General features: G+C 45.8%; 1 protein-coding gene across 1 annotated transcript; it reads right to left on the reverse strand.

Moving 5' to 3' along the window:
• Nucleotides 1-1509: 1509 nt before the first annotated feature.
• Nucleotides 1510-19014, reverse strand: nol4la (nucleolar protein 4-like a). The gene is made up of 11 exons (XM_071921430.2): nt 18673-19014; nt 10312-10467; nt 8679-8790; nt 7728-7837; nt 5290-5431; nt 4145-4437; nt 3799-3984; nt 3118-3306; nt 2791-2910; nt 2451-2640; nt 1510-1727 (listed from the first exon to the last, which is right to left on the reverse strand). Exons 1-11 carry the CDS (start codon nt 19012-19014, stop codon nt 1510-1512), a joined length of 2058 nt encoding a protein of 685 aa, XP_071777531.1.
• Between the last annotated feature and the right edge of the window lie 7614 nt (nt 19015-26628).

Consider the following 26628-nt stretch of genomic DNA (forward strand, 5'->3'; position numbering starts at 1 on the left):
ATTTTTCTGCCAGGTCCCTTTTCCTTTATCACTCTTGAATGACTGGTCCCAATACATGAAAGTGCCTCAGTTATGAGGTTAGCGATAAAGATCAGTGTTCACAACAAATAACAACATTGAAATTGGCTACAATGCTGCATGGGATATCATTTCTTTTTACAACATGACAGTTATACCAGGAGGGGAAAGTGGTAAAGTACGCCTCCTTCTTTGCCATAAACTCTAACAAGAGGCTTCAGCCATTATCAGTCAAAGAGGACATTGGATTGACAAAGTCGTATTTCCAGTAAGCACACCATTACTGATTATCTTCAATATTGCACCTTTTTCCATTTTTCCAGTAGCACTGGTTATAACCAAGAGCCTAAACAATATATTCATCTCCTTTTTCCCTGACAGGTGTCTGTGACCTCAATTTGCATACCCAGGCTTCTTAAAAGCCTCTTCTAGAGTTCCTTCATTTTGAATAATGAGAAATTGCCTATGATAAAAATATTCATAATGAACTAACTGAAAATAAAGTCGTGTTGGGTAATGAGTCTTTGTCTCTTAGTAACCACACACTTAAGAATCTGGAAACGGCTCCGACAGAAGAGGACAGAGGTATCGCTTTGATGAATCCACTCTAATTCTATGGTGAAAACCAGAGGTACCAAGTATGTCAAAATCACAGGTCAAAAATGTCAAACATTTTCGTTTTTTTTTCTTCTCCTGTCTCTGCATTTTTTTGCACATATGTATGTCAACACATCCTACAGTAGCTGTTGAGGTTAGCAGGTCAGTGGCAGGCAGCCACATCTTTAGCAGCGATTCATGTATGGAGCTTTTGAAAGCAATGTACCAAATTTTCCATGGAAAGAAGTGAATTTGGAGAGAGATTTAAGGTTATCATTTAGAAATAGATCTGCTCAGATGACCCAGTCAAATCATGCCACTGTACGGTATATTTTACATTTGTGTAAAAAATAAAAACTAACTCACTGCCATGTAACAATAACTTTGTGTTTCAGGCACGCAGCTTCATGTTAGAACCCAAACATCTGCACAGAAGAGCCGATGTCAAGGTATGGTGACAGCTAATTTAAGATTAACACCTCTGGTACTAGCTTGTCCTCCTGTGTATAAATGCACTGTCAAATTTTTTTTTCACATAGATCATAGCTTAAGACCTGAGAGGAATGGAGGTTGAAGTGGTGAAATGAGCTGGAGAGGGTGAATGGCTAAGGATAACGGGGCACTAAGGTCAAAGTGAACCAAATGCATAAAGTAAATAAACATATTTCAGCCTGTGATATGTTCTGCTCCTTTTCAAATACGTAATCATGTGCGAATAAGTAAAGGTACCATACCTACAGGATCAATTGTGCGCTGCAGTTTCACTCTTGTACATTTGTGTCTTTGTATGGGTTTCAGAGTCTGCCCGAATACGTGTGACTGCGAGCGATGCAGACGGGACAGGCTGGGAGAGGGTCTTGGCACGGTTTTGGCCCAGTTCAGCCTGGCCGGGACTCAGTTCTGCTGCAGGATCAGGTTTTCCAGCTCGTCTGCCGAGCGGAGCAGGAAGGCCGCTGACTCCCGGTATCCGGCGATGAGCTGCCTCACTGCAGTGACCTCTGGGGGGCTGAGCTGAGCCGACGCCCCGCCGCCGCCGCCGCCCTGACCGTGGCTGTTGGCGCTGGAGGAGGAGGAGTTAGGGGCCACAGACTTCATACTCAGGTCTGTGGGACCTGTGGACAGAAAGAGGACGGTTTCAAGGAAAGCATACAAAACAGGACGTACAGTAGGGAAAATGAAATAGGGGCAGGAAGCATCCTCACCCTGAGAAATTCCTATTGTTGAGGAAGAAATGGAAAAGTACCTATACTAAGCAACATTCCTACGTGGTCACTTAATATGTAACCTTTGACCCATATTTACACCTTAAGTGCCTAAAACACAAGAACACTGAATCTGCTTCACCTTTATAAGATTAAACTCTAAAAGTAACATTTTGTGTGTTTCTCACAGAACTGTGAGCCTGGAATGTGCGAATGCCCAAATCTCATAGATGCCATTAACAAAATAATAACTTGTCTTCTAGAGGAAGGTGCTCACCTCTTATTACTCCTTAAAGTGCTGGAACTATAATTATCATTGGTTGTTCAGTCTTGTTCATATGACCTTATACTTTTTGACCAACAGCTTTATTATATTCTATCTGTTTTAACATAATCATGAATATTCAACACTATACAACTCTGTGTAATCATTCAGATTTTGAGTTCCTTGGCTCCCACCCTGCAGAGTGAATAAACTTGTCAAACTGCCACTCTCTCGTTGGAGTTTTCTTCCACACTATGTACTGACTGTGTAATGACTAACTGCCCGGCATCACCATGTGTTTTTCCAGGCCGTGCTATTTGGTGCAGAATGAATTAAATTTCTAAGCTGGAATGATAAAAGCTAATCACCATTGGTTTGTGCAGCACCAGTGCTCTGCTGGTTGCTGCTGACTGTCCCATAGCCCCGTAAGTTGTAGTTGAGGCCTCCATTGGTGTAGAGCTGGTCTTGGGCATATGCTGCGCTGGCTATGGAGAAGCCTGAAGGGGCCACAGACGCAGGGTCCCTCGAGCTGGGCTTGTCAGCAGAGGCAGGCTCGTCCTGCAAGAAATGAAATGTTTTCAGTTTTGGCAGAAAATTGTAAATCTAAGTTGTAAAGTTTGGCACAGCGTTATTGACGCATAGCCCTCCTAGCACATTCCCAATCCCTGCTGAGCAGATTCACAAGCGTTCTCCTGCCAAGACATTTACCGCCGCTTGGTAGACATCGAGCCGCATCCTCTTGGCAGCATTTCGAGTTTCGCTCTCACAGGCAGCAGCGAGGATGTTCTCAGCCATGGCGGAGGTGAGGTGAGGAGGTGTTGGTCGTATCTGGCAACATGGGTCAGAGAGATTTTTGCACATTAAGAATATATAATGCTGGATTATTTTTCCTATCTCTCTGTGTCCCATTTACTCCTTAGAGCGACAATCTTCCACTGAGCAAGAGGGAGTTGGGGAAATCAGTGGTTGAGATTTATGAGTGGGTTGATATGGTGCAGTTGTATAGAGAACATTACAGCTAGGGCCCCCTCGTACCTCAAAACCGCCCTTCTTCATGCGGCGGCAGGATTTGAGGTAGGTGCGGATGCGCTTGCGGGAGCGCTCCTGGAACTCTGGAAACTGGCGGCTGCAGGACTCGATGATGGCCTGGATCTTCTCCTTGGGCTGCTTGGAGATGGGCACCATGCGGTCCAGATTCTCATCCACGAACAGACGCACAAACATCTGACAGAGACAGAGACGGGGGGGAGGGGAGAGAGGAGGAGGGGATATAGAGCAGAAAAATGGAGTGGGGGTGCGGGGTGGAGAGAGAGGGGTGTAGAGAGGGGGAAACAAAAGAGAGGAAAGCGCAGGCAGGGGATGGGGGAGTGTTGGAGGTAGTGATACACATTTTACCCCAAATACTGTGCTGAATACTTGCCAATATTGAGTACAGATATGAGAACTGTTCTTGTCCTTAATATGTGCATTGTTGTTACTTTATTCTATAAGATTATAAAAAAAATCTTTCTACATAATGTTATATTACAGAGAATTTATGAATGTTATCCCAGTCTAAATGCATAATTTAGCACCATGGCTGGCCGATACCCAACACCAGTACTGGTGCAACATTAATAAGAATAGTACCTGTGATTCTTAATCTACTATGTTCTCTCTATAAGAATTGAATTCTACTGCAGCTTCCAAAAAAGCATGGCTGGATAGGACTCTTACATTGAAGGCTTTGAGTCTCTCGGGGTCCATGCCCTCCGCATCATTGATCTTGTCACTGTCATCGTGGTCGTCATGATCGTCGTCGTCGTCGTCGATGATCTGCGCCCGACCAGAGGTCAAGTCCTCTGCACTCATGCTCAGTTCAGTTTTCACAGAGTCATAGCTTCCTGAGCTGTACTGAGGGGACTGCAGACACACAGATACACAAAAACACTATTAATACGGATTACAGTACAGACACACAAGCTGCTTTTCTAACTGTTCATCGAGAAAGACAAAGTTTGTAACACATAAATCAAGAACCATGTGTTTGAGCTAACGGTTCCAAACATGTCTCTGGTCTTACCTTGTTGGTGTACTCTGTTTTGACGGGGTACTTCCTGTTGGGGTCGGCGGGGTACGAGGCGAGGGGCGAGTTCCCCACAGGCAGCAGTCTGTCACTCAGGTTGACTGGCTGCTGGTCCTCTGAGGAGGAGGAGGAGGAGGTGGTGCTGAAGTCCAGGGGAGCGCTCACCCCGTTCTCTGTCACCTCCCCGTAAGGGGCCCCGCCATCTGGGGGGTTCCCACCCACAGCCAGCACCTCCGGGGAGGTCAGGGCCGGCAGCCCGTTGGCACTGCCGCTCTCTGAGGAGTCGTCGTCTGGCGGAGACAAACAGATATACTGATGAGTGGAGCGGTTGTTTGTCATCAAAGGAATTCAACATGAATGTGGCTTTGTTTGCTCAAATATTGCACTATTTTTGTCTTCAGTAACAACAGTGTGGGTGTGTATTAGGGGGGGATGGGTCTTCCTGCTTAATGTTGTGCTGTCTGAATTTGTTAAGGAAGTGGGTATTGGGGTCAACTGTCAAAATAAATATAAGTTAGGGGAACAGGGGGGTATCTTACGAGTTTTAACAGCGAGGAGGGAAAGAGGAGAGCAGGAGGGACGGGCGGGGGAGGGGGAGCCTTCATTCCCTGGTGTGCAAAGTCCAACATTATAGTTTACATCGCTGTGATGATTTCACTGTGATGGGTCCTGTGTGTCATGTGCACACCCATTTTCGCTGGAACAGCAAAAGTCTCCCTTTCAATTTTTTTTGTTGCCTTTTCTATTGTGGTGCCTAATCTGTGAAGGTTAATATCGGTCTTTGTCCTACTTCTGTAAGCCCTCTACCCTGAGAGAGTGGGTGGTCACGGGGGTGCAGAATGGATTGGGACTGGGGTGCTATACCACCCCCTATAAGAGTGGATTTATTTGGATTAGTCCACTAAGAACGGGACAAGCTGTTGCCTGTATACCAATCTGTGCCTTTTCCATGCAATGAAACAGTATGCTTTCCAATCTCAGAGGAAACAATTCACGGAAATCCAAAACTAGAAAACAAAATAAAAGAAAAATCACATAAATAACATCTAGTGCTGACAAGAGGGCCCAATTACTCAAGTTAACACAAGAAGGCTTTGCACATAAGTCTACATAAAGCACTGCCAGATGTAAAAGAGTCTTACCGTCCTCCTCTTTAACGGTGGCTGGTGGGCTGCTGACCCGCTCTCCGTTGGGCGGACTGGGCTCAGGCACTGGGGGCTGCTCAGCTGCGACCCACGTGGGCTCAGCGGTATCCATGTCCTCACTGCTCACCGAACTGTCATCCTGAGGGGAGACAGGGGGGGGGAGAGAGAGGAACTGTGAGCAGGGAGGGAGACAGAAAAAGTAGGATGTATTGCCCCGTGGACCAGACTACTGAAAGAAAACTGAGTGGGCAGAGAGAGAACCTCACACTCATGGCAGCAACTTCCAGCTTTCCCATTCAACCCACGATTGAACTGAAAAAGCATTCTTCATAAAGTACATTGTGATTTATTCGCATTGTGAGACAGAGATAGAGAGAGGGAGAGAGAGAGAAGGAGTTTCTTCATACAATGCCTTGTCTGTTCTACATCCTCAGCTTACTGTTGGAGGTTTTCTTGATTTGACCCTTGACTCCACGTTGTGGAAGTATGACAGCAAAATGAAGAGGAAAAGGAGCAGCCTCCCTCTTAAATAATACGTGTCTTGGAGCACTGCTATTTTTAACTCATCTACGTAGAGACCCCAAAGATGCTCGTTGTAGCGTAACATAAACATGAGTGAACCACGGGGGTAAGGATTAGCTTGGAGAGAGAGGGGAGAGCACACACGCACACAAACACAAAAACACACTATTCAACGGCTGTCCTGAGCTTTGGCTTCAAACTGTACAAACGCTATCATCTGCTAACAAGCGCGACGCCTCTTTCGGGCCAATGCTGCACCCCTTGCCAGTTTACTTCATGCCAATTTGGATGGCGACTTCTCTTAAGCTTGTCTGGTTTACTATAGACTATAGACAATATGGAGTTGTAGCATGCATGGCGTCATGAGTCCACTTGACATGTCACTCTGCCTTTGCAGAAGGGGCAAACTCCTGTGTAATGGGAACAGAGCAGAATTACACCTCGGCATCTCGTTCCCCCACAAGAGCGCACAAATAGGCCTACACTCGTGGGAATATGCATCCCTCTGTAAGGGTTTTGAGGAGGACCAAAACGCTCAGTGACGGCTCTATTAGGTACCAAGTGAGCCATGTAGTAATAGAGAGAGAGGGAGAGAGAGAGAGAGAGAGAGAGAGAGAAAGAGAGGGGAAGAGAAAGTCTCTAATTACACTGTTTATAAGATAAGTAGTTGGATATGTGGCATCATTTATTTTTTGGAAAATAAATGATTGACAATGTAGGGGATCTACATTGTTCACAGAGGATAAGGTCCATCCATTAGTTTAGTACCCATTGGTATTCTCAAAATGTTTGGGACAGTAGTTTAACTGCATCCAAACTACACAGAGCATAACAGTAAGGACTGTTAGGTAAAGAGCAACTGTGGGGAATAATACATTACTATAAAACGCTATCTCTGAAACTTCAGATTTGATTTCATCCCCTTTTTAAAAAAAAAAAATGTGGGTCTAATTTGTTCCTTTACTGCATGCAAGTATGATTTTATTGTAACTGAATCACCATATTTCTGTACAATATTAATTGATCTGACACTGATAATTGTAGTTCTAATGGGACAACTGAGAGTAACTTTAGCAGATGAGTGGATTTTAGAGCAATTAAACTGTCATCACTGATGGAGAGTACTACAGACCTGTTACACATTATAAATCCACTCCACAGAAATAGGTGAAAGGTGAAACAAGCCCTTGACTAAAACAGACTAAGACCCAACTAAATCATAAACAATGTCTCAGGTATGAACTTCTCTCCAAAACAGTTTAGCAGACCCAGAGATATGAAACAGTCAAAAACGACACTAAAAAAAGCCCTTAATGTTTATGAATTATGAAATGATTTGCCTGTTCATCCTGAGTCTGAATACAGAGGCTGCTAACAGTCTGTCCATATGTTAATTTTACTCACCCGCGAATCATAGCATGAATCATTGTTCCGGATAATCCTAATTATTCATGGGGTCTACATTATTATCTCGAAGCACCGCTCCCTTTACTTCAGTATTACTCGTTTCTGCCGGTATTTTGATCCATCAGTCGCTGTCAGAGCCACAAACGGGCGGAGCCTCGCTGCGACGTCACTCTACAGACCAGCCGCTAAACCCCATTTCACACGGGTGCACTCTCCCAGTAGGGGGCCGCACTGGGTGTTTAATGCTGAATTTAAAGTGTAGAGGAAAGATGACCTGTTCTGCCCCACAAAACAATACTCCCTATATGCTGGATGGGCTTTGCCCAAAAAGAAAAGATCACATAGACCTCAAAAAATAGGCATACAGTCAATACAAATGCAATTGTTGTGAATAAGGAAGTCTTAATAATGCACGATTTTGTAGTTAAGCCATTCCCTCCATCCCCACGCTTTCACAAATACTATAGTATGTACTGTATGTATCCACAAAGACGGGCTCTTCTTACCCTTTCAGTGGCAGTCATACACTGTAGTTTCATTTGTTTCAGGTAGGTGGCAGTAAGGGGCATGTTGTAATCAATGAGGTCCGGGACCAATGAGGTTGGTCTATCATTTTCTGCAAAAAGCAAAAATACAACAATAACAATACACACCTAAAAGCCTAAAACATAAAACACCATAAGCATTGATATCTTAAAATAATCATTAGAGAAGCAAGCAGGCCAAGCAGAATCAAGGTAAACCCGTAGACTATCAATAGACAGTGAATAATGTCTATGTCATCTAAAGATAATATTGTCGCAATATGCTGCAAATGATCAAAATGCATCCTTGACAACCAGCAGTCTTTCAATCACACCTGAAATCAAACAATGTGGGTGAGAATTGACTGCATTCTCCACATCGGCCACTAGAGGAACTCTATGATCATTTTAGTCCATTTCTACAATCACTGGTCTTGAGTCTTTGTTACATCATGTTGATGATGGATATATATTATTTATTGCTATTATTTATGAGGTTTCAATTTAAAAAAAAAACTCTTCAAAGCACATGCACCTGCAGATGATTGTGTGTGGCAGAGGAGAACTTGGGTCTGTCATTCAGATGTGTGTGGTTGTCAGTCAGTGTCAGAAACACACTGAACACCTCTGCCTTAGATTAGACTGCTGTTGTGTGGCGGCTTAAAAATATCTCAGTGAATATTATGATGAAATTATTTCAGCGAATCATACAGTGACTAATGAAATGTCTCATCTACTGGTTGGATAGTGAGCTTATAACAGTATGTATGGTACTGTACTGTATAACAGTATCAGTATGTACTGTAATGTTGTAATTAACCCTTTTCTCTGGTGATAGCATGTCTAAAGATCTGAGCATATTTGCAACGGCATTTCAGTTAATGATGTCTCCAGAATGAATGAAGCAAGCGCTGGTCACATGTGGGCTGTTACCTTTGAACTCTGCAGTGCTGGGGTTGATGTGCATCCTCTTCTGACACTCTCCGCAGCTCATTAGGAACCGTGTCACCGCCTCTCTGGGCAGGAAGGCGTAGGTCTCTGCTATCTGTGCCGGGGGAGGGAGCAGAGGCGACCGGGTCACGGCAGGAGGCACAGCACAACTGGCACGTACGTACTTACAGGCCGACTCAAACTGTGTGCAGGTGTTTCTCTTCTTATTCTGTGGTATTTTTGTACCGTGCACGTGTGAAAGTTTGTGGTCAGTGATTATGTGTTATCTCAGCATGGCATGAGCAGGAATCCTCCCTCTAGACGCCCTCTCACGCCTGCCGATGGCCCGACTCCAGCTCCTGCCCTCTACATATTCCTACCTTGACACCGTAAAACACAACTGGTGTTCATCCTATCCTGTCTCCTTTCTCCTCCTCCTCTCCCAGGTGCAGCTGACTCATATCTATTCTTCTCTCTCATGCTCTAGCTCCCTTCTCTGTTTATCTCCGGCCCTGTGCCCGCCTGCCCCCCCCCCCCCCCGGCGTTTCCCTGTTAAACGCGACCTTCACGTGACCATGGAGAGGCAGCAGGGGTGCCCACCCCTCCCCACCACCCCCACCCATCCCCTACGCCCCCACCCCCCATGACCCCTTGAGGCGGCAGAGAGGGAAAGGCCACCCAGAGGAGTGTGCACCTCCCAGAAGGCCACACTGACAGTTCCATATTATGCCCTGCCCCAGTGGTGCTGCCTCCTCAAAAGGGTACACTGTATGAGACGTGACAGGACCTCTCTACAGGGCAGGGGCACGGGGAGGAATCCGCTCTCTGGCTGTTCTAGTCCCAAGGGGGGGAGGAGGGGAACCCGAGTCCTGCTACCACCCCCACCCCCCCACCCACCCCCCACCCCAAACCCTGCCCCACAACGCAGATGCACCCCTACAGCCGCAGACAAAGCCCCTCGTTTTGTCCTGAGCCACTTGGCGAGGGCGCCGCACCCGAGACCACACCTCAGGTTGTCGGGTAAACTCACAGCTCGTCTTTGTTCCAGAGGCTTCCATCATGTGACACAAGAACATCCACTGCTCTTGTGGTTTATGCACCATATATAGTTTGTTTTTGTCTTTTTTTGTCTCACGGTAAGGGTGGTTGATTGTTACCTTGGTAACTACTGATGCTGAGAACAAGAAATTACGTTTGTCTAAGCTAAGTAGAATACTGTGTTTCTGAGAAAAAGCAAAATGCTTGGTTGTCTGTGGGTGTACAACATGCCGATGGTATAGATACGCAGAGTGAGGAAAACAAAAATGGAAAAACCCCAATCGTTCGCTTGTAGAGTCCCTTCCAAACTGCACGTTTCATCTCAGAACAAAAATGTTTCAAAAATGTGTTTGTCTGTCATGATGTTAGCCATGTTGACTGTTAAATATTTCTCTGTCTCTACTCTCAATAAACAGTATAATAGTAAAAAGTAGTAACTTTGTCATGCAAACAAGCATAAAGAGATACTTGTATCATTGCTAGCAAGTTATCTGCACCCTGCAAGTACACCTGGATGTGTGTGTGTGTGTGTGTGTGTGTGTGTGTGTGTGTGTGTGTCTACAGGTGGGATGAGCTGTTTGGTTGGACGTGTTCTCACCGCTTTGTAGGTCTTCTTTTGGCCTGCATGTTTGGGTGCTCTGCCGGGGTCAGCACCCATCTCCACATGCATGGCATAGATGATGTCAAAGAAGTCTTCGACCACTGCTACACGCTTCAGGGAGGAGTTGTCTTGGGCCGAACCCCCATCTGAACACTGCAACACAGAGAGGCTGTAGTTTAGTTTAGCGTCCTGCCTCGGGCTGACAGAGCGGATGTCATGTGTGCATCATCTACAGTGAACGATCTCTGAAATACATGGCTGCAAATGGAGCCGTGTGATTGGGGCAGCAAAGATCTTTCAGGCTTATATGAGTCATAGGTCATGTGTCCGGAGACAGTCAACAAACACACTGTACAAGGTATTCTCACTGAAAACTGAAACTGCCTTGTTTTGCCCAGCTCTACTCCAGCAGTCTATCTTTAACTGTGAGTTTGAAATTCCTCACTGCTGTCTCAGGTGGAGACGTCTCGGCCCCGGTTGGGTCGGCAACCATCGGGCGCCTCAGCTCTGCAATGTTTAAAAATAACACCGCTGCTACTGTATAAGACCAATGCTCCCTCCTGCAGCCACCTCTAGCAGCCATCCTGCTTCCCGTACCGCTGACCCTGTCGCCATAGAAACTGCCACCGATCTCTCTTGGGCAGGTGTGCGGGGCAGAGGGTCATGTGACACACCATAGAAGTGGGATCGCCAGGACAACGGCCCCCATCCACAGCACCACATGGGGCTTTCTTTCTTTCACTCGCTGCTCTCCACCTCTACCTCTCTCTCTCTCTCTCTCTCTTTCTCTGAATAACTCTAATTTACCCCGCAAGTTTTCTTTCATTCCCTCACTTGCCTCTTGATAATCAAAAGCCAATGCTTTGCTGCTTGTAACCTCCTAGATGTGAGCCACAATCATATTTCTGCAAGTAGTACTATTTCAGACATGTAGTGCCCCAACAATGTGAAATGGAACATTTCACATTGTTGGGGCATTGTTGTCTTTTTTTTGCTTTTAATTAAGTTTCTCATGTATAATATGAGTGCACTTCTGAAACACTGATGTGAGACAAGCTCTGACATTTTCTGGAGAATGGGTTCTAGGTGGGGAGTGATCTTTTCTTGTTTGAGTGAGAGGAAGGGCCAGAGTTCAAAAAGTTGTCCCCTGGCATTGAGGAATCACACTTTTCCCCCCCTTTGACATTTCTGTGCCGTTCCTGGGATCTGACATTTCATTTTCTCTTCCTCCCCCAACTGCGCCCCTCTCCTGCCTCCATGTCTTCATCCCCTACCTCCGTCCCGTTCTTTCTTCCCCCCTCTCCTTGCTCCTGCTCTCCCAAGTGCGAGGTAATGATCGTTGCCATGGCAACTAAAACCAGCTCACAGAGCGGGTTTGTTTTAATCCGGCCCTCTCTCTCTCTAGCCACTCTCCCTGTCAGCATGGGCTAAATGTAATGATAATAAATGAAATAATAGCGATCTTCCACCTCATCATCACCGCTGTAATCTATCGCGCTAGAGGTATCATCATTCCCTGGTGACATCACTGCTGTCGCTTGGGACAATAGTGTCAGGTCCATTCACGCTGGATTTAGATAATCTCATACAACTGTAGGGTGTGCAGTGCACCCACACCACCGCATCCTCCACTGAATTCTGCCTAGCCCAACAAAATATCCACCATACCTACGGGATATTCTGTGTTCAGTGCATTCTCTGCTTGCAGTCCAGAAATCCAGCCTAAAAAGGGACACATATGTTGCAATCCACCAGTGTTGGACCTGGTAGAAAGCTGTCATGCATTTGAGTCTAAGACCAACATTTGTGATGCTCCTGCGTTGCCTCTCCTCCTCAAGAAAGACTATGCCTTCAAGTGAATCATGTTTGCAGCCAAGACTGCATTTCTTTCCTGCCAGGAATTAGCCACCACGTCAATCCTGCTACCCATTTACCTAAAGGCCTTGGATCGCCCGGCACGGTTGTAGATTGCCAGATAGGCTGCCAAACGCAACTCAACAGGGAGTTAAACATTCACCTCCGAACACAACGTGCTCTGGGTGTGTGTATTTGTGTGTTTTGTGTGTTTAAATACGGTCCGTGTTTACCGGGCGTAGCACCGAGCTTGTAGCCGAAGCATCTCCGAGGAGAACAGCTGTTGAATGGCTCTGTAGATATTTGGTCTCATCAGCAGCACGCCGTTTTTTTAAAGAGGGAAGGAGAAATGTCAGCATCCCTAATCACCAACAACACGTAAAAAAAAAAAAAAACACCACCACAAAAACTCTCTCTCTCCCTCTCTCTCTCTCCCTCTCTCCCTTCCTCCTTCTCTCCATCTTTCTAATCCCGCAGGACTTTGCTCTCCCCAGCCACTGTACACCAGCCCCCATCCCCTCCGCGCTCTCCCTGTCCCGCTCCAAACCGCTCTGTTGCTAGGAGACTGGAGGGGTTGAGTCGGCTGCCCCCACCCCCCCCTGGCAGTCACACACACTCTAGCAGAGAGTCGCTGAGGGGAGAGTGGAGCAGTCCTGCACACAGGCAGGTCAGGAAGGGGGGGGCGGGGGGGGGGGGGGGGGGAGCAGCTGGGTCACAAAGACAGGCCAGCAAAGATAGAGGAGATGCATCACACAAGGACATATATTACCTCCCCTGGTGCATGGGTAAAGAGCATTTACAAAAAAACAACAATATCAAAACCATATAATTAGCACTGTGCATTACAGGCCCTTTAACTTCCAAAGTCAAGCCAAGATGCAATGAATCCATGGAGTTACATTTTTGGGGTTTTGTAAGGTGGCTGCAGAGTAAATAGCTTCAGTGTTTGATTGTGGTAGTAGTGGTGTGTGCTGGTTTATTCTGTGAGGCGGTGTGTGTGTGTGTGTGTGTGTGTGTGTGTGTGTGTGTGTGTGTGTGTGTGTGTGTGTGTGCATCCAGCAAGGAGGGCAGGGTGAGAGTAAAGATGGCTGTGTCAACACTACTCATGACTCAGATTATCTCACTGCAGATGTGACAACAGGTCATCTTTTAAAGCCCCATCAGCCCCCAGTAAATCTATCAACTGGCTAATGGACATGTAAATGGAGGAATCCTTTTATCTTCCGTGTGTGTGTGTGTGTGTGTGTGTGTGTGTGTGTGTGTGTGTGTGTTGAAGGGTTCATTACAGGGACTATGTGGAAGGCAAAGGTTCATATGGGAGGAATTGGGATGAGAGAGAATATTAGCTCCATAGTGGCCCCTATGTTGAATACCATCCCCTTCCATCCCTTCATCCCTCCCTCTTTTCTTTTCACCGTCATCCTCTCCTCTCTGGCTCAATTCATAAAGCCCCGTCATTAAATCCACATTAGGTGCACCGTGCTCTACCCCTCTGTCCCATATTCATGCCTGTGTGTGTGTGTGTGTGTGCGCCTGCGTGCGTGCGTGTGTGCGTGTGTGTTTCTCTCTCTCTCCCGCTCCCATGATGATCATTATGTGATAGAGTGTGTGACATCCCCAATATCCCATAGCGCCGGTGACACAGACAGTCCCGCTGGTCCGGAGACCGGCACTGTTGATGTTCCAGTCACTGACTCAAAATGGTATGCAAATGACACACACACACACATCATAACATCACAGAGTCCGTCTCACCGTTTTCATGCTATTACCATACTGTCCCAGTTTGTTAAATGCTGGCCTTGCAAAGGTATTAAAAATGACAGTAGCGGTGTGGCAGGAAGATTACCGCTGTCTTAAAGACTGTGCGTGTGTGTGTGTGTGTGTGTGTGTGTGTGTGTGTGTGTGCGTGCGTGCGTCTGGAGCAGAACTCAGACTATCTCCCACACAGGGGGGAGGCCCCCAGGCCAGTTAAAAATGGTGTTAATTTCTCCTCCTATGGGAAAGCAAAGAACTGTCTCTCCATGGCAACAGAGAGGGTGCTGAAGGGAGGAAACACAGAGCGTGCGATCAGCGACCCCCTCTTTGTACGAACACACATACACACAAACTACCACGTACATGCAGGAGATATTTCGTCACCCGTTCTCATTAACTCATATTGGAGCATGGTCGTCCGCTGACATACATAACGTCACAAATTAGCAAATAAACAAATATTAACACGAACTGTCTCTTCCTTTGTACGTCTCGGGTTCCGCCTCATTCAACAAAGAAGCGTTCCATAATCTTAGAGTGTGTGTGTGCATGTGGACATACCTGTGTGTGCGAGTGTGTATGTGTGTGTCTGTGTGTGTGTGAGCAAACATGACTCATCTACACTTTAAGCACTACAAAAATGATGAAAACAAGTCAATCCCCGAGATAAAGGAGTAGCTAAATTCTGCCAAGTCCATCAGTAGCACTCTGATGACTAATGAGAGGAGAACAAGTAGGTGAGGGTTGTTTAGGGTTTTGAATTTGCTGTTTGAACCCGTGAGTATGAGCCCATGTGCTGCCCCTAATAAACATTACCAGAGAGGGACGAACAAAAAGGCCGGATCAAGCGCTAGAAATGTGCTATGCGAAACTAGCATTAATGCAAATGCTGCAGAATAATAGGGGCACTATTCTTTTGACTCTATGCCCCTTTCACAAAAGGAGCGCTCTCAGGGGAAATGTGGACTAATTAATCAGATAATAATGATGATGTTCCTCTTCCCTTTTGATGGTGAGGCGCAAAACATTTAGGGCCCATTTTTCAACACAAAGATTAAGAATAGTGCTCAACTCTTGATTTCTATACCAAGGAGGAGTTTTGGTTGAACAAGATTCAGAGCCCAGGACTGGGCACAGTCTGTATTCTGTAAAGTAGTATTATTATTAAATCCTCTGTATTCAACACGCATTAATGAGAAACTAGTCTTCCTCAGCCAGTCCTGTTTTTTTTGTCCTGCCCTGCGACTGGGATTTCTTTGTTTTTCAGATAGATGGTTAGTAATGGGTTTAGACAAGTCACATAGGTATGTTTCAATTTAAAGCTTTCCAGAAGCTGATGTTTACGGGATTCATCCTTTGTGACTGCCTATCCTGCAAGTACGGTTCTATAAGTCTTTTAAACATCATGTGAGTCACGTTTAGTGTTGGTGAACCGCTACATGTATATGTGTGTGTTTGTGTGTGAGAGTATGTCCACCAAAACCTGGTTGCGAGAGATGAACAGAGATATTTACAGGTTCCAGTTGGCATGGCAACAAAAAGCAACAGCTCTCATTCTTTAAAAAATGTTCAGTGCCATGCTCAGATCAGCCAGAGGAAAATGCACAAAGCGTTTAAGCCTTTCTTTTGAAATAGAGTGCACTGTGACACCCTTCGTCTTTCGGAGAGGCATGAGCGTGTAGCGTTCAATTCTGCGGTGCATCTCGGTGTCTGTTTCTGGTTCCATTCCCCTCCTCCTCTGTAGCGTCCTCTAATCAGGACATAATGAGAGCTAAACGAGGTTGCATCTCCACACTGAGGGCTGCTGGATTCTCTGAGCACTGGGAAAGGGCTGTGAGTCGTTCAGAAAGAGGGCGAGACAAGAGAGACCGGAGGCTGCAGATGGACAGAAAAGGGAGAGAGAAATTCCATATAATATTCCAGCCGCCTGAGAACAAACAGCTACACTGAGTCTGTGCAACGCCGTTCAATGCCACTGTGCTCGGCCTTTCTGTCCCGCGAAACACTGAAGCTGCCTTGTATGCTTCACTAACGCAGAGAAGAGACCTCCTCTGTCTGCCCATCAACCACCATCCTTCCCTGCCCCCACCCAACCTCCCGTCATTTACCCCCATGCCTGCCCCCATACAGAAACTTGGCACACCCCGGGAGCAGCTGCAGCGGGGCTTCCAATGCACACGCTCAAGAGACACGCCCCCGGCCCTGCAGCCGTAGGAAGGTGCAACGGCCATTATGTGTGTGTGTGTGGGGGTGTATGTGTGTGTGTGTGTGTGTGTGTGTGTGCATGTGTCACTTTCCCACTAGTCCAGGATAGCCTATTTATAAAGCCTGCGAACGCACGATAAATCAAAAAGCGTTCATTCTAATACACACTCAGTCACATCCATATAAATTGGTTGATTTGTTACTTCTGACTCATCATTAGAAGCAGCTTGTGTTGGCTGTTGTTTTGTTTGTTGTTCAAATTTCCCAAGTGGAGCTGAGTCAGGGGGAGGCTTCCCCCTGCCTTATGATATTACCAACAAAGCCTGTGCACTCCTCTCGAATGCATGGTACACTTTTCAGCTGTACAGTGCCTTTCTCAGCCTTGTGTAGTCCAAATATGATTTTTACTAACCCTAACCCCGAGAGAATAATTTCAGCTCAGCCATTTTTAGATGGGCCTTTCACAGAAATCTGTGACAAAAAGCTGTGGCCCAAAGAATGTTAGATTGATAAATATATTGGAAAATAGGCCATTCAAGAATTAATAATAACGTGCCAAGAAATGACTGGAGAGAGACACAGACAAAAGCTAAACAACAGCAAATTTCAGGCACCATCTGCACCTGCCCAGAGACAAATCGCACCTGTCCGCTTGCCCTGACTGAAACATAATATTGCATGGAGATTAGAGGAGATTTGTGACTGGCAATTGGCCTAAATCTAAATTGTGCACTCACACAGGTAAAACACCTGTGGAAGGATCAATGCTATTCAATCAAATAATCAAATAATTCACACCTCTAATCTGTGCCCATATCCATCCCAGTTTGTTAACATAATTTGTGTTTTTTGCTCTTTGCGGTCCTGAGAGACTCTGTCCCAACAGGATGGGTGGGGGTTGATTATTCCCTCAAGGCGGTTATTTAAAATGGTGGTTGTCTCCTTGCTGGCACAGTAGGCCCAAACACCATACAGAGATATGGGAGCGCATTCACACAAATGCACCCACGCACGTACGTACACACACACACACACACACACACACACACACACACACACACACACGCACACGCACACACACACACACACACACTCACACTCAGATTGGCTAAACACCCAAACCAATATCCTCGGATGGATATCCTGGCCGGGCACTGGCTGACAATTTATCAAACATCTACATGTCTCGGCAATCCATCCATTCAACACCATTAAACAAAAAGAAGAATGTATGGCACACCCCTTAAATAGGGTGCAGTTGATAATTAGGCTTATACAAATGTAAATTTAAGCTAATCATGGTGTGTAGACCTAACTTCCATTCTACTACAGAAACATCACAACCCAGCAGCAGTGAGATATAGAAGTGAAGTCTCGGCACTAATTGTGGGCGCACGTCGCTATCAGCCCCGAACAGACCCTTTTGTTTCCGCCACAGCCCCTCATGTGGTCACCAAATTACGCACAGCGGCTCCCCTCCATCAAACAAAGAAATTAATTGTGAAAATGTGCGTCTTGTAGAGACACCTTAAGTAGGCTAATGGAGTTTTTCATGTAAGAGTCCTAGTCGGTAGCCTACATAATAAAATGCAGCGGCAGCAGAGTATCCTGGGCTACACAGGTGTTGCCAGAGCAACGAGTGCCTGTGAACCGATCCGCATCCTGCCCAGGACAATGAAAAGTGGGATGGAAACACTGCTACTCACACTGCCACATTACGATATATTCTCAATTAGCCTGATCTTGGGACAATTACGTGCACAATATTTATCCTTACAAAAGAAGACAATAAATCCATCCAGAACATGAACATATAGATAATTTTGCATGGCTGAGTTGGGACAACGAGGACGCGCGTCCTATGATGAATCAATGACAATCAAACATGCTGAGCGCCACAGTGAAAAGGTGGATCTGACATCTTGTAAGTTGGCTTTCCGAAAATAGCGTGTGGTCCCTGAAGGGGCACACCAAAGTACCCTGACACAGCCGACCCGTGGGCATGCCGCTGGCATCCTCGCGCACACACACACCATACTACACCGTACCGGGCTACAGCAGACCCGGACAAGACGATTCAAACAAAATGTTGTCAATGGACAATTATCTGATGCTTTGCGCTCGGCAGCATGCCACTGACAGGACTTCAACCTCATTGGCGAGATGGCTATGCATGATAGCCTACCTTTTACAATTGCGATTGCCTGGAGGCACCGGCGTTGCTATGGCAGCAAGCGATGAGAGTAGGGCTGTTCTGGTTGGGATTTGGACAAAGTGAAGCTTTATCGGTAAAGGTGAACGCGAGCGCGGACGGATAAACACTGATAAGTTGTAATTTTATTCATGTGACAGGTGCATGTGCGAAGCCTGAAATAATGGCAACTTAATAGGCGGCAACGGGACATCTCGTGCGCGTGTGCACACGCACGCTCTTTCTCTCCCTCTATCTCTCTCTCTCTCTCTCTCTCACACACACACACACACACACACACACACACACACGCACACACACACACACACACACACACACACACACTTTACCGTTGACTTGACCGGGACATATAGAACGGGTTTCCCTGATGCTCCTTTCTTGTTGTGCTCTCCCAAAATGTTGTTGCCGACCTGAAATCCTTTAGACTTCACCCAAAATTTGAATTTGGCGTTGATGTGGCTGTTGTCGACATAAACGCCATCCGACTCGTCGTTCTGCAACAGTGTCTGCATGATTTTGTTATATTTTCGCCGGGTGACGGTCTTTGTTTTCCCGGAGTCTCCATAAGTCCGGAGACACCAGTCCTGAAATTCACTGAACATCTCCGCCTCCAACACGACCGGACTCCGGCTCCTTTTGGGCGCATCCATGCACGCCTTTTTCGTTGCCATTGCTCTCTCTCTCTCTCTCTCTCTCTCTCTCCCTCTCTCTCTCTCTCTCTCTGTCTCTCACTCTCTCTGTCTGATCCCGTTCAAATAGACCAGGCTAATAAAAAGCAGACTTCAATACGGGGGGTTGATTTTCTCCTCTGCTCCCCCCTGTCCCGCGTCGAGGAGGCTTTGCTTAAGGTTTTGGGATCCTATACCTCCCTTTGGTCCTAGCAGGAAAAAGGCTCATGAAAGTGACCCGGACAGCAGCACACCTGTTTGCAGAGGAGCTGTGCTGTCCCGAACCGCAGCGGTGAAAAATGTCACTTCCTCACATCATCCGCCGAGGAGCAGAGAGGGGGCTGTCCTATGCTGAGCGGGTATCTCCCACCTGTGCGTAAAACGCTCTTCACTAAAGGGTAGGCTATGAAAAAAAAACCACAGTCCTCGCTAAACAACAAAGAACAGACAAAAGCATGGAAACAAACGTCGCTCTCGGTTCCTAACGACCTACTTTCTAACAGCCAACACTATTTTCGGATGCGGGTTGCTCAAGCCTGAAAAAAAAAGCGCAAAGATGCTCACATTTTGCTCCTATATGGTCTCATATCCGATCAACATGCGCCACCTGGGATTGTTTCTCAGCCTCACACCTGTTTGAATGGGACCTGCGCTGGCACTGTTTCGTAGTCTATCCCATATGAAACCATTCATATCTGTGTGAGGCTGCTAACTGTCTCATTTTGCCTTGATCCGGCCCCAAAGCCTGCGGCTTATAAGTAGCGTTATGATGCCTAGTCGCAGAGAGAAAATGTCCGATTTGGAGACGTGCAAGGTGGTAAAGGGCGGGGGCAGAATTTCTTTCACAGGGGCATAAGAATATGCTAGAAAACACCAATAACACAATTTATTTGCAATGAAAAAAAACAACAACACTTTTTGTAGATTCATACTAATCATGACCAGTGATGTAGCGGTGCATATAAAGGTGGGTAAACTAGTGATCATCTTAAGGCAAACAACCATCAATATATATATTGAAAAAAATATATACAGTAGGCCTATATATATTTTCTGTTTAAAAGACCATACACTCATATAACTTTCTTCAGTTTGATACTACTTATTATGATGTATAACCTATATTATGAATTTATGTCATAAAAGATGTCAGCCTAAAAAGATAAAAACTTTATTCTACAAAAGAAAAGGTTGATACACTGAGTTTAGATGTGTTTACCCTCCACTACAAACCTGACTGTGGCCCAACATGATTTTAAGTTGAAGAAAGGATATAGACTTTTGTCTCTCTTGGTGAGCTTATTTGTAGTGTTGAAATTTCTAAGCTGCAACAAAATCTGCCCTATAGAATGATTTTAGCATTATATGAGAATATGAGTATTTCCATCTCATTACTTTCACATGGGGGGCAAAGGCAGAAAAATCTGATAAGCCATAAAAATATTCACCAAATTTAGGCTTAAACAGCCCAGAGAGAAGGGTTTGTAACTCTGACCAGAAACCAATGCTCCATACACATTCTGCATCTCCATTTGTCTCCTGGAGGTCTAGTATATTTAGTTTAGTGCCTGCATGCGAGGTGTCCTATTCCTATTGTGTGTGTGTGTGTGTGTGTGTGTGTGTGTGTGTGTGTGACTCCTCCTGGCCTGTGCGTTATAGGACCATGCTGGTGGTGGTGACTGCTGCTGTTGCCATGACAGCAGCGCAGCAGTGTCTCCGGCTGTGCAGAGGGTGAGTGGGATGCCCCGTCCTCATCTCTCCATCCTGACTCAGACAACGGCATGCTGGACAAAAGCCCCACCCCGACTCACACCGAATAATGAACAGCTCAACAGTCAATCAATAGCTCGTCAGATAAAGTAAAACTGTGTGTGCGCACGTGTGTGTTTGTGTGTGAGTGTGTGTGTGTGTGAGTGGTGAATGACCAAGGCCGTAGCAGGCTATTTCATTCAGTTTCATCATTTGGTCTCATGTTGTGTCTCCTCTCAGGACCGGCCTGCATGCAGGATGAGCTGGAGGGCTCCCCATCCTACAGAGGAGGAAACATCTCCAAGCTACTCTTATTCTGTAAGGTTTTCATTTAGACATGAACCTCCAAAGCATTTTGTACTGTAAAAGCTTTAAGATGGGAAAACACTCATAAACACACACAAGCCTCAGTTTTCGCAAATGCCATATCTGTCTATTCTTCCATATAGATTCCTTGACATGAACACACGGGAACAAAATGCTACACTTCCAATGTCTTCTACTACACCTACGCCTAGCATCCACTGAGCGTGGAAGTGACTATCTTGGCCCTCAACGCCACCATCCGTGTGGTTCAGCTGTCGGACCTGTAGGGAGGGTCACGCCTCCTCACTCCTAATGAGGCAAAACTGCTGTAATTATGCTCACCATCCCCCACTGAGAGCTTTCTTTTCACCGTGGGGTGGACGACTCCTATCCTGAAGGGCCACAGTGAGCGCTGCCTTGCGCTCGAATACCAGATTCAAAAATAAAACCCCTCAGCGAGACGCTCTTTCATATTATACAGGTGCGTGTCACCATTTTCACACCCATGTCAGGCACTTGCATGACCTAATAACCCCTGATTTTATTCAAAAGTATGGCAACGTCCCAGTTGTTGCCTTGAGGCTAAGAAATATAGCGTCTTCTTCATCCAAGAGATGAAAATTTGTCTCTTTACAAATGCACTGAACATGCTGTAGTGGGTATGTTATCCCAGACTGCTTACCCAACCCGGCTTGAAGTTTCTCCAGGGGGATATTTACATTGCTAACAAAAAGGATGTTTGCAGATCTTTCGTTTTAAAGAGAACTCTAGCCTAGTTGTAGTGTAAACAAACAAAATCTGGCTTCGTAGAGGGCGGAGAGACGTAAATAGGGCTTAAGGGGGGACATACAGGGAGGCCTCACAGTAAACACAGGCAGACAGAGGGAGAGAGAGAGAGAGAGAGAGAGAGGGAGCAGAGGGAGAGCGAGGAAGAGACTGACACAGAGCAGTGACTGTTAGACTGAATAAGTGTATGAGAGGCAGACACATTGAGGGGGAGTGATGGTGAATCAGCCTCAGTTAGGGTGACAAGTTTACCCTGCCCGGCCCGGTGCTGATCTGCCAGTGTGATAAAGCCTGAGTGACAATTTGACGGCTACTGCCCCCTGATGGCCAAGCTTAAAACTGCACCTCCTTTGTGTCACCCCATCCTGTCCGGACCCGTCCTACACAACTCCACATATCAATATGCCTCTCTATTTGAATGAACTGCCGCCTTGGTGTATTTCTGCATTGTTTAATGATTAAAAAAACACTGAAATTTGCATAGGTATATGAATTTTACAATGTGCCTCCATTTATATTCAATAAAGAAATGACAGCAATCCGTTCTATTAATTCCCTGATGTTGCGTTTGATGTGTGATGAGATTCTGTGGCTGTACGGAGAGGAGGAGCGAGCTGACTGCATATTTAGTGTCTATTATGTCAACTCTCTCTTTGTCTGCTCATTCAGCCACAACACCGACCAGCCAGAAGTTGGATTATTGGTGTGATGTGGTGGTGGTGTGTGTGTGTGTGTGGGGGGGGGGGTGTGTGGGAGTGGGGTGGGGGTGCGACATGAACACACACTGACAGCCTTATGGGACCATGAGGCACGGAGGCAGGGAGGCACGGGGCGGTGGGTCAGGGCCTGGGGTGGCTACAGGCCATTGGGACAGCGAAGCCAAGAGGCAGCCAGGAGACGACAGAATGGGCACAGTCACCATGGAAACACAAGCGGCCCAGGCAAATCATGGCAACTGGTAACTAAGTAACAGGAAACGACGGACCATAGAGGGCGATGGGTCTGGTTAATCATGAAGAGAGGGGGTATTGGAGAGAGAAGGGAGGAAAGGGGGGGGGGGGCAATGGCGGGGAGATAAGGGCCGTAGGTCTTCTCCAAAGTGTGAGCTCATTCACTCCCCACGTGGATTGGATTGACACTGGATTAGCGTCAGCGTGTGCTGGAGAGGGAGCCTCCACCCTGCTTGCACCATCCTTTTCTTTGTAAATCCATGAGGAGGTGTAAATGAGCGAGTGCTACAAGGAGAGGGGAAACGAGCTGGACTGCAGCCATAAAGATGAGCCTTTGTGCGTGTGTGTGTGTGCGTGTGTGTGTGTGTGTGTGTGTGTGTGTGTGTGTGCGTGTGTGTGTGTATAAGTGTATGTGTATGTGTGCTTCTGTGTGTGTGTGTGTGTGTATAGGTGTATGTGTATGTGTGCTTCTGTGTTTGCATATGCGTGCATGCATGTGTGTCAAGCGTAAGTGTTGGCCTGCCCATGTATGCCTGTATTATATACTGTGTGTTGCATTTGTGCCCCAGAAGATGGAGGAGGTGGGTGGGTGGATGTGTGCGTGTGTGTGTGTGTGTGTGTGTGTGTGTGTGTGGGGGGGGGGGGGTGTTAGGTTGGCCTCAGCCTCAGCCTCGCTACAGAGAGGAAGCTACAGTTGACACCCACGAGGAAGTAACCCTCAGGAAACACTTGTTGCGAGAATGTAGTCCACAAGTCATCCACAAGTGCAGCGGTTCTCTAATCCGCCCATGCTCCTGAGCCACATGTTTCCACTGATAAAAACTTGCTTTCTGATTGTTACTATATATGATATACAGCATTGTTGAAATTCCTAACCATGCTGCTGATATACAGCTCAAGATAAATTTAAGGAGTAAGAGTTATCATACGTGATAAACAGCAAATTAAATATATATAAATATATAAATTCACAGCTGAATGTTTCCTACGTGTCAGAACCATTCAGTGGACATTTTCTTTCGTTCATTCTCTCATTTGGTTGGTTGGTTTTTCCTGTGAAGCAGATAATAAATTGTTATTCAGCCAAAAAAATATAAAGAAGCAAAATCCTTTTGAATATAATTAGTGTACTTAAATAAAAAATGCATTGTAGTTCAACTCTGTTTTAAAAGTTTGTCTGTGTGTTAGTTACATTACGACCTAACAAAAAGGTATTTATCAGATGTGGCCTACCAGCAAGTAGTGTGAGTGTGTGTGTGTGTGTGTGTGTGTGTGTGTGTGTGTGTGCGTGCATGTAGATGTGTGTGTGCATGTGTGTGTGTGTGTGTGTGTGTATTTCATTGAATTAAAATTTTATTTGGGCCATTTAGGCTGCAGGGGTCAAAAGCTCGGAGATGTGAATCTAAGGAGGCTTGCCACTTAATTGGATCCTCCACCTCAGACCTTATATTTATTATATTTATTATATATTCAATTAATTTAATGCTGATCGGGGCTTGAAGGTAGTTTGCTCATTTCTAATCACTGCTGTGCTTTGGGACGGCAAGTCTAACAACTTTAGATGCATCACACATCGCACCACATCAGGATCTTAACTGGACTAACAAGATTATACCTGGCTGGGTGAATGAAAACAAATAAACCTTAGCCTGACTTGTCAAACCAGCCTCAAATCATCATGAATAACTTTGACAACTATTTCCCCCTGCTAATTTCTCCATTGAACTCTATGGGTATAGGCTTGCTGTCTCAATGCACAGCAGTGATTAGAAATGAGCACTACTTTACCTTAAAGGTCTGATCAACATGAAATTAATTGAATACATGGTATATAATAAATATACGATCTGTGGTGGATTGTTTCTCATGTATCCCATGTTTATGCAGTACTGCACATTGCTTCAGAGACTAAACAGCAGTGTGGAGGCGCGTTTTAATTTTTATAGAGATACACTGAACAGCACAAAGGCTGGAAAGAGAACATGAAACTGAGATATCAGGAGCCTGGAGATGCTTATGGGTTTCAGACATCTCGATGTGCTCAGCAAGAATTTCTGAGTACATACAAAAAAGAAATGGTTTATTTGAATACAGTTTTAATCTGTTTCAAACAGCTTGAAATAGGGGATCATGAATGAAAAGGCCTGAATTGCTTTAACTGTTTGTTCATTATACCTGCAAATCCTCTCACACTGAAGCTGAAAATGTGCACTTTAGCCTCATAACCATTGTATCTTTTCATAACCAAAGAAGTATGAGTATGAAGCCAAAACAATAAATAATGTATAACTATCCAAATATTTATGGAGCTCACTATATGTGACAGTCACTGTAATGAAAGGTACTATATTATGAAACTCGCAGAACAAATCATCACACACAATATTCTCTGGATTATTTTACTTACTACAGGTACATTACACCAGATGGAAATGATTTAAAATGAAATACCATAAATGCATTGGAAAAACGTTAATGCATAGAACCACAGTGTCGGTCCTTGCCACCCAGCCCCTCCCCTATAAAAAAAAGGCCTGGGACACTCCGCTGCTCTTTCCCCTGTGTGGTTTGAGAGGCTGCGAGGGGCCCAGAGGAAGCCCATTACTTCGACACAAAGGCAGATTGTATGTGTGACCCTGGTGGCCCAAACCCTTGTTCATAACTGAACCTTTATCTTTGACACAACATCTGCTTAAAATGGCAGCCATGAACAACTTAAGGAATAAACAAGTACAAGCTGGCATAAAGCTGTTATAATCTACAAACCCCATCATGACCTTTAGCGACCTGATTTTCATCGATTCACAAATAGCCGGTTTGCTCAACTGCTCTCTCTCTCACATGCATAGGATCTGTCAGTGGCACCTGTGCTTGGCCCCTCTATCCTCCTCCTCTACAGCTGTGATGGGCTCACTATAGGAAGACACAAACACTCCCTACTGCCCAAACGCTCCACAGCTCCTGTTCCACCACCCTGATTGGCTGTGACATGCTTATGGTGACCCCCCACAGCCGCGCTGACATCCACTTTGCCGTGGCTGTGCGACACATCTGATTGCACCTGTCAGGCTCTGTCCTCTAAGCCTTATCCCCTGAATGCTCCCCCTGACCTTTGCCTCTGTTTTCTCCCTCTTCTTTAGACTTTTCTTCCCTGTTCTCAGGCCACAAGTTTCCCTGCCTGCCCTTCCCCCGCCACACGATACTCTTCAGAGAAGCTACGTGGAGATTCTTTACCTACATGACCTTACCTCTCTTGATACTGCGCGATTAAATCAATGCTGTAACAACTGTTGATTGCACGACACGTCAGGAAATTGTGCTGCATATTCAGTTTTCCATTTCCATATCGTTTTCATTATGAGGCATATGAATCGTTAACATTGTGGATCTCTTTGAGAGCTAAATTAAATCAGTGAATCACAACTTGAGGCATTCCCAAATGACATAAGAGAATAAAGCCCTAAACAGAGCTCTGTTTTTGGGGTTTGGGGGAATATATATATAATCTAGCCGGAGTTAATTGTTTACAGAAATGGCTAAACCATGTCACTCTCAGTGAGTAATCTCATCATCGAGTCCCAGGAGCTCTAAAACCGCTCAACCTGTGGGAGGTGAAGATTTAGGCTACTTACTCTGCCAGAGGGGAGGAGCATTGTCTATAATTAAGGGAAGAGAGTTACTATCCATGAACCAGGTGATGAGGTTCATTACACATTTGTTACAGAGGCGATACATATGTTAGGAAAGGCCAGTGAATGATATTGCTGCTATATCCAGCCTTGCATCCACATTTTAAAATGTGCTTTCTTGACACATTAGTCTTTGC

Source organism: Centroberyx gerrardi, chromosome 14 (genome assembly GCF_048128805.1).
Source record: "Centroberyx gerrardi isolate f3 chromosome 14, fCenGer3.hap1.cur.20231027, whole genome shotgun sequence".
Taxonomy (NCBI): Eukaryota; Metazoa; Chordata; class Actinopteri; order Beryciformes; family Berycidae; genus Centroberyx; species Centroberyx gerrardi.

Coding starts and splice junctions, on each gene's coding strand:
- nol4la (XM_071921430.2), bottom strand. CDS start 19,014: ATGGCAACGAAAAAGGCGTGCATGGATGCGCCCAAAAGGAGCCGGAGT. Junction 7,838..8,678: donor CAGCACTGCAGAGTTCAAAG/GTAACAGCCCAC, acceptor TGCTTTTTGCAG/AAAATGATAGACCAACCTCA. Junction 1,728..2,450: donor TGGTGCTGCACAAACCAATG/GTGATTAGCTTT, acceptor TTCTGTCCACAG/GTCCCACAGACCTGAGTATG.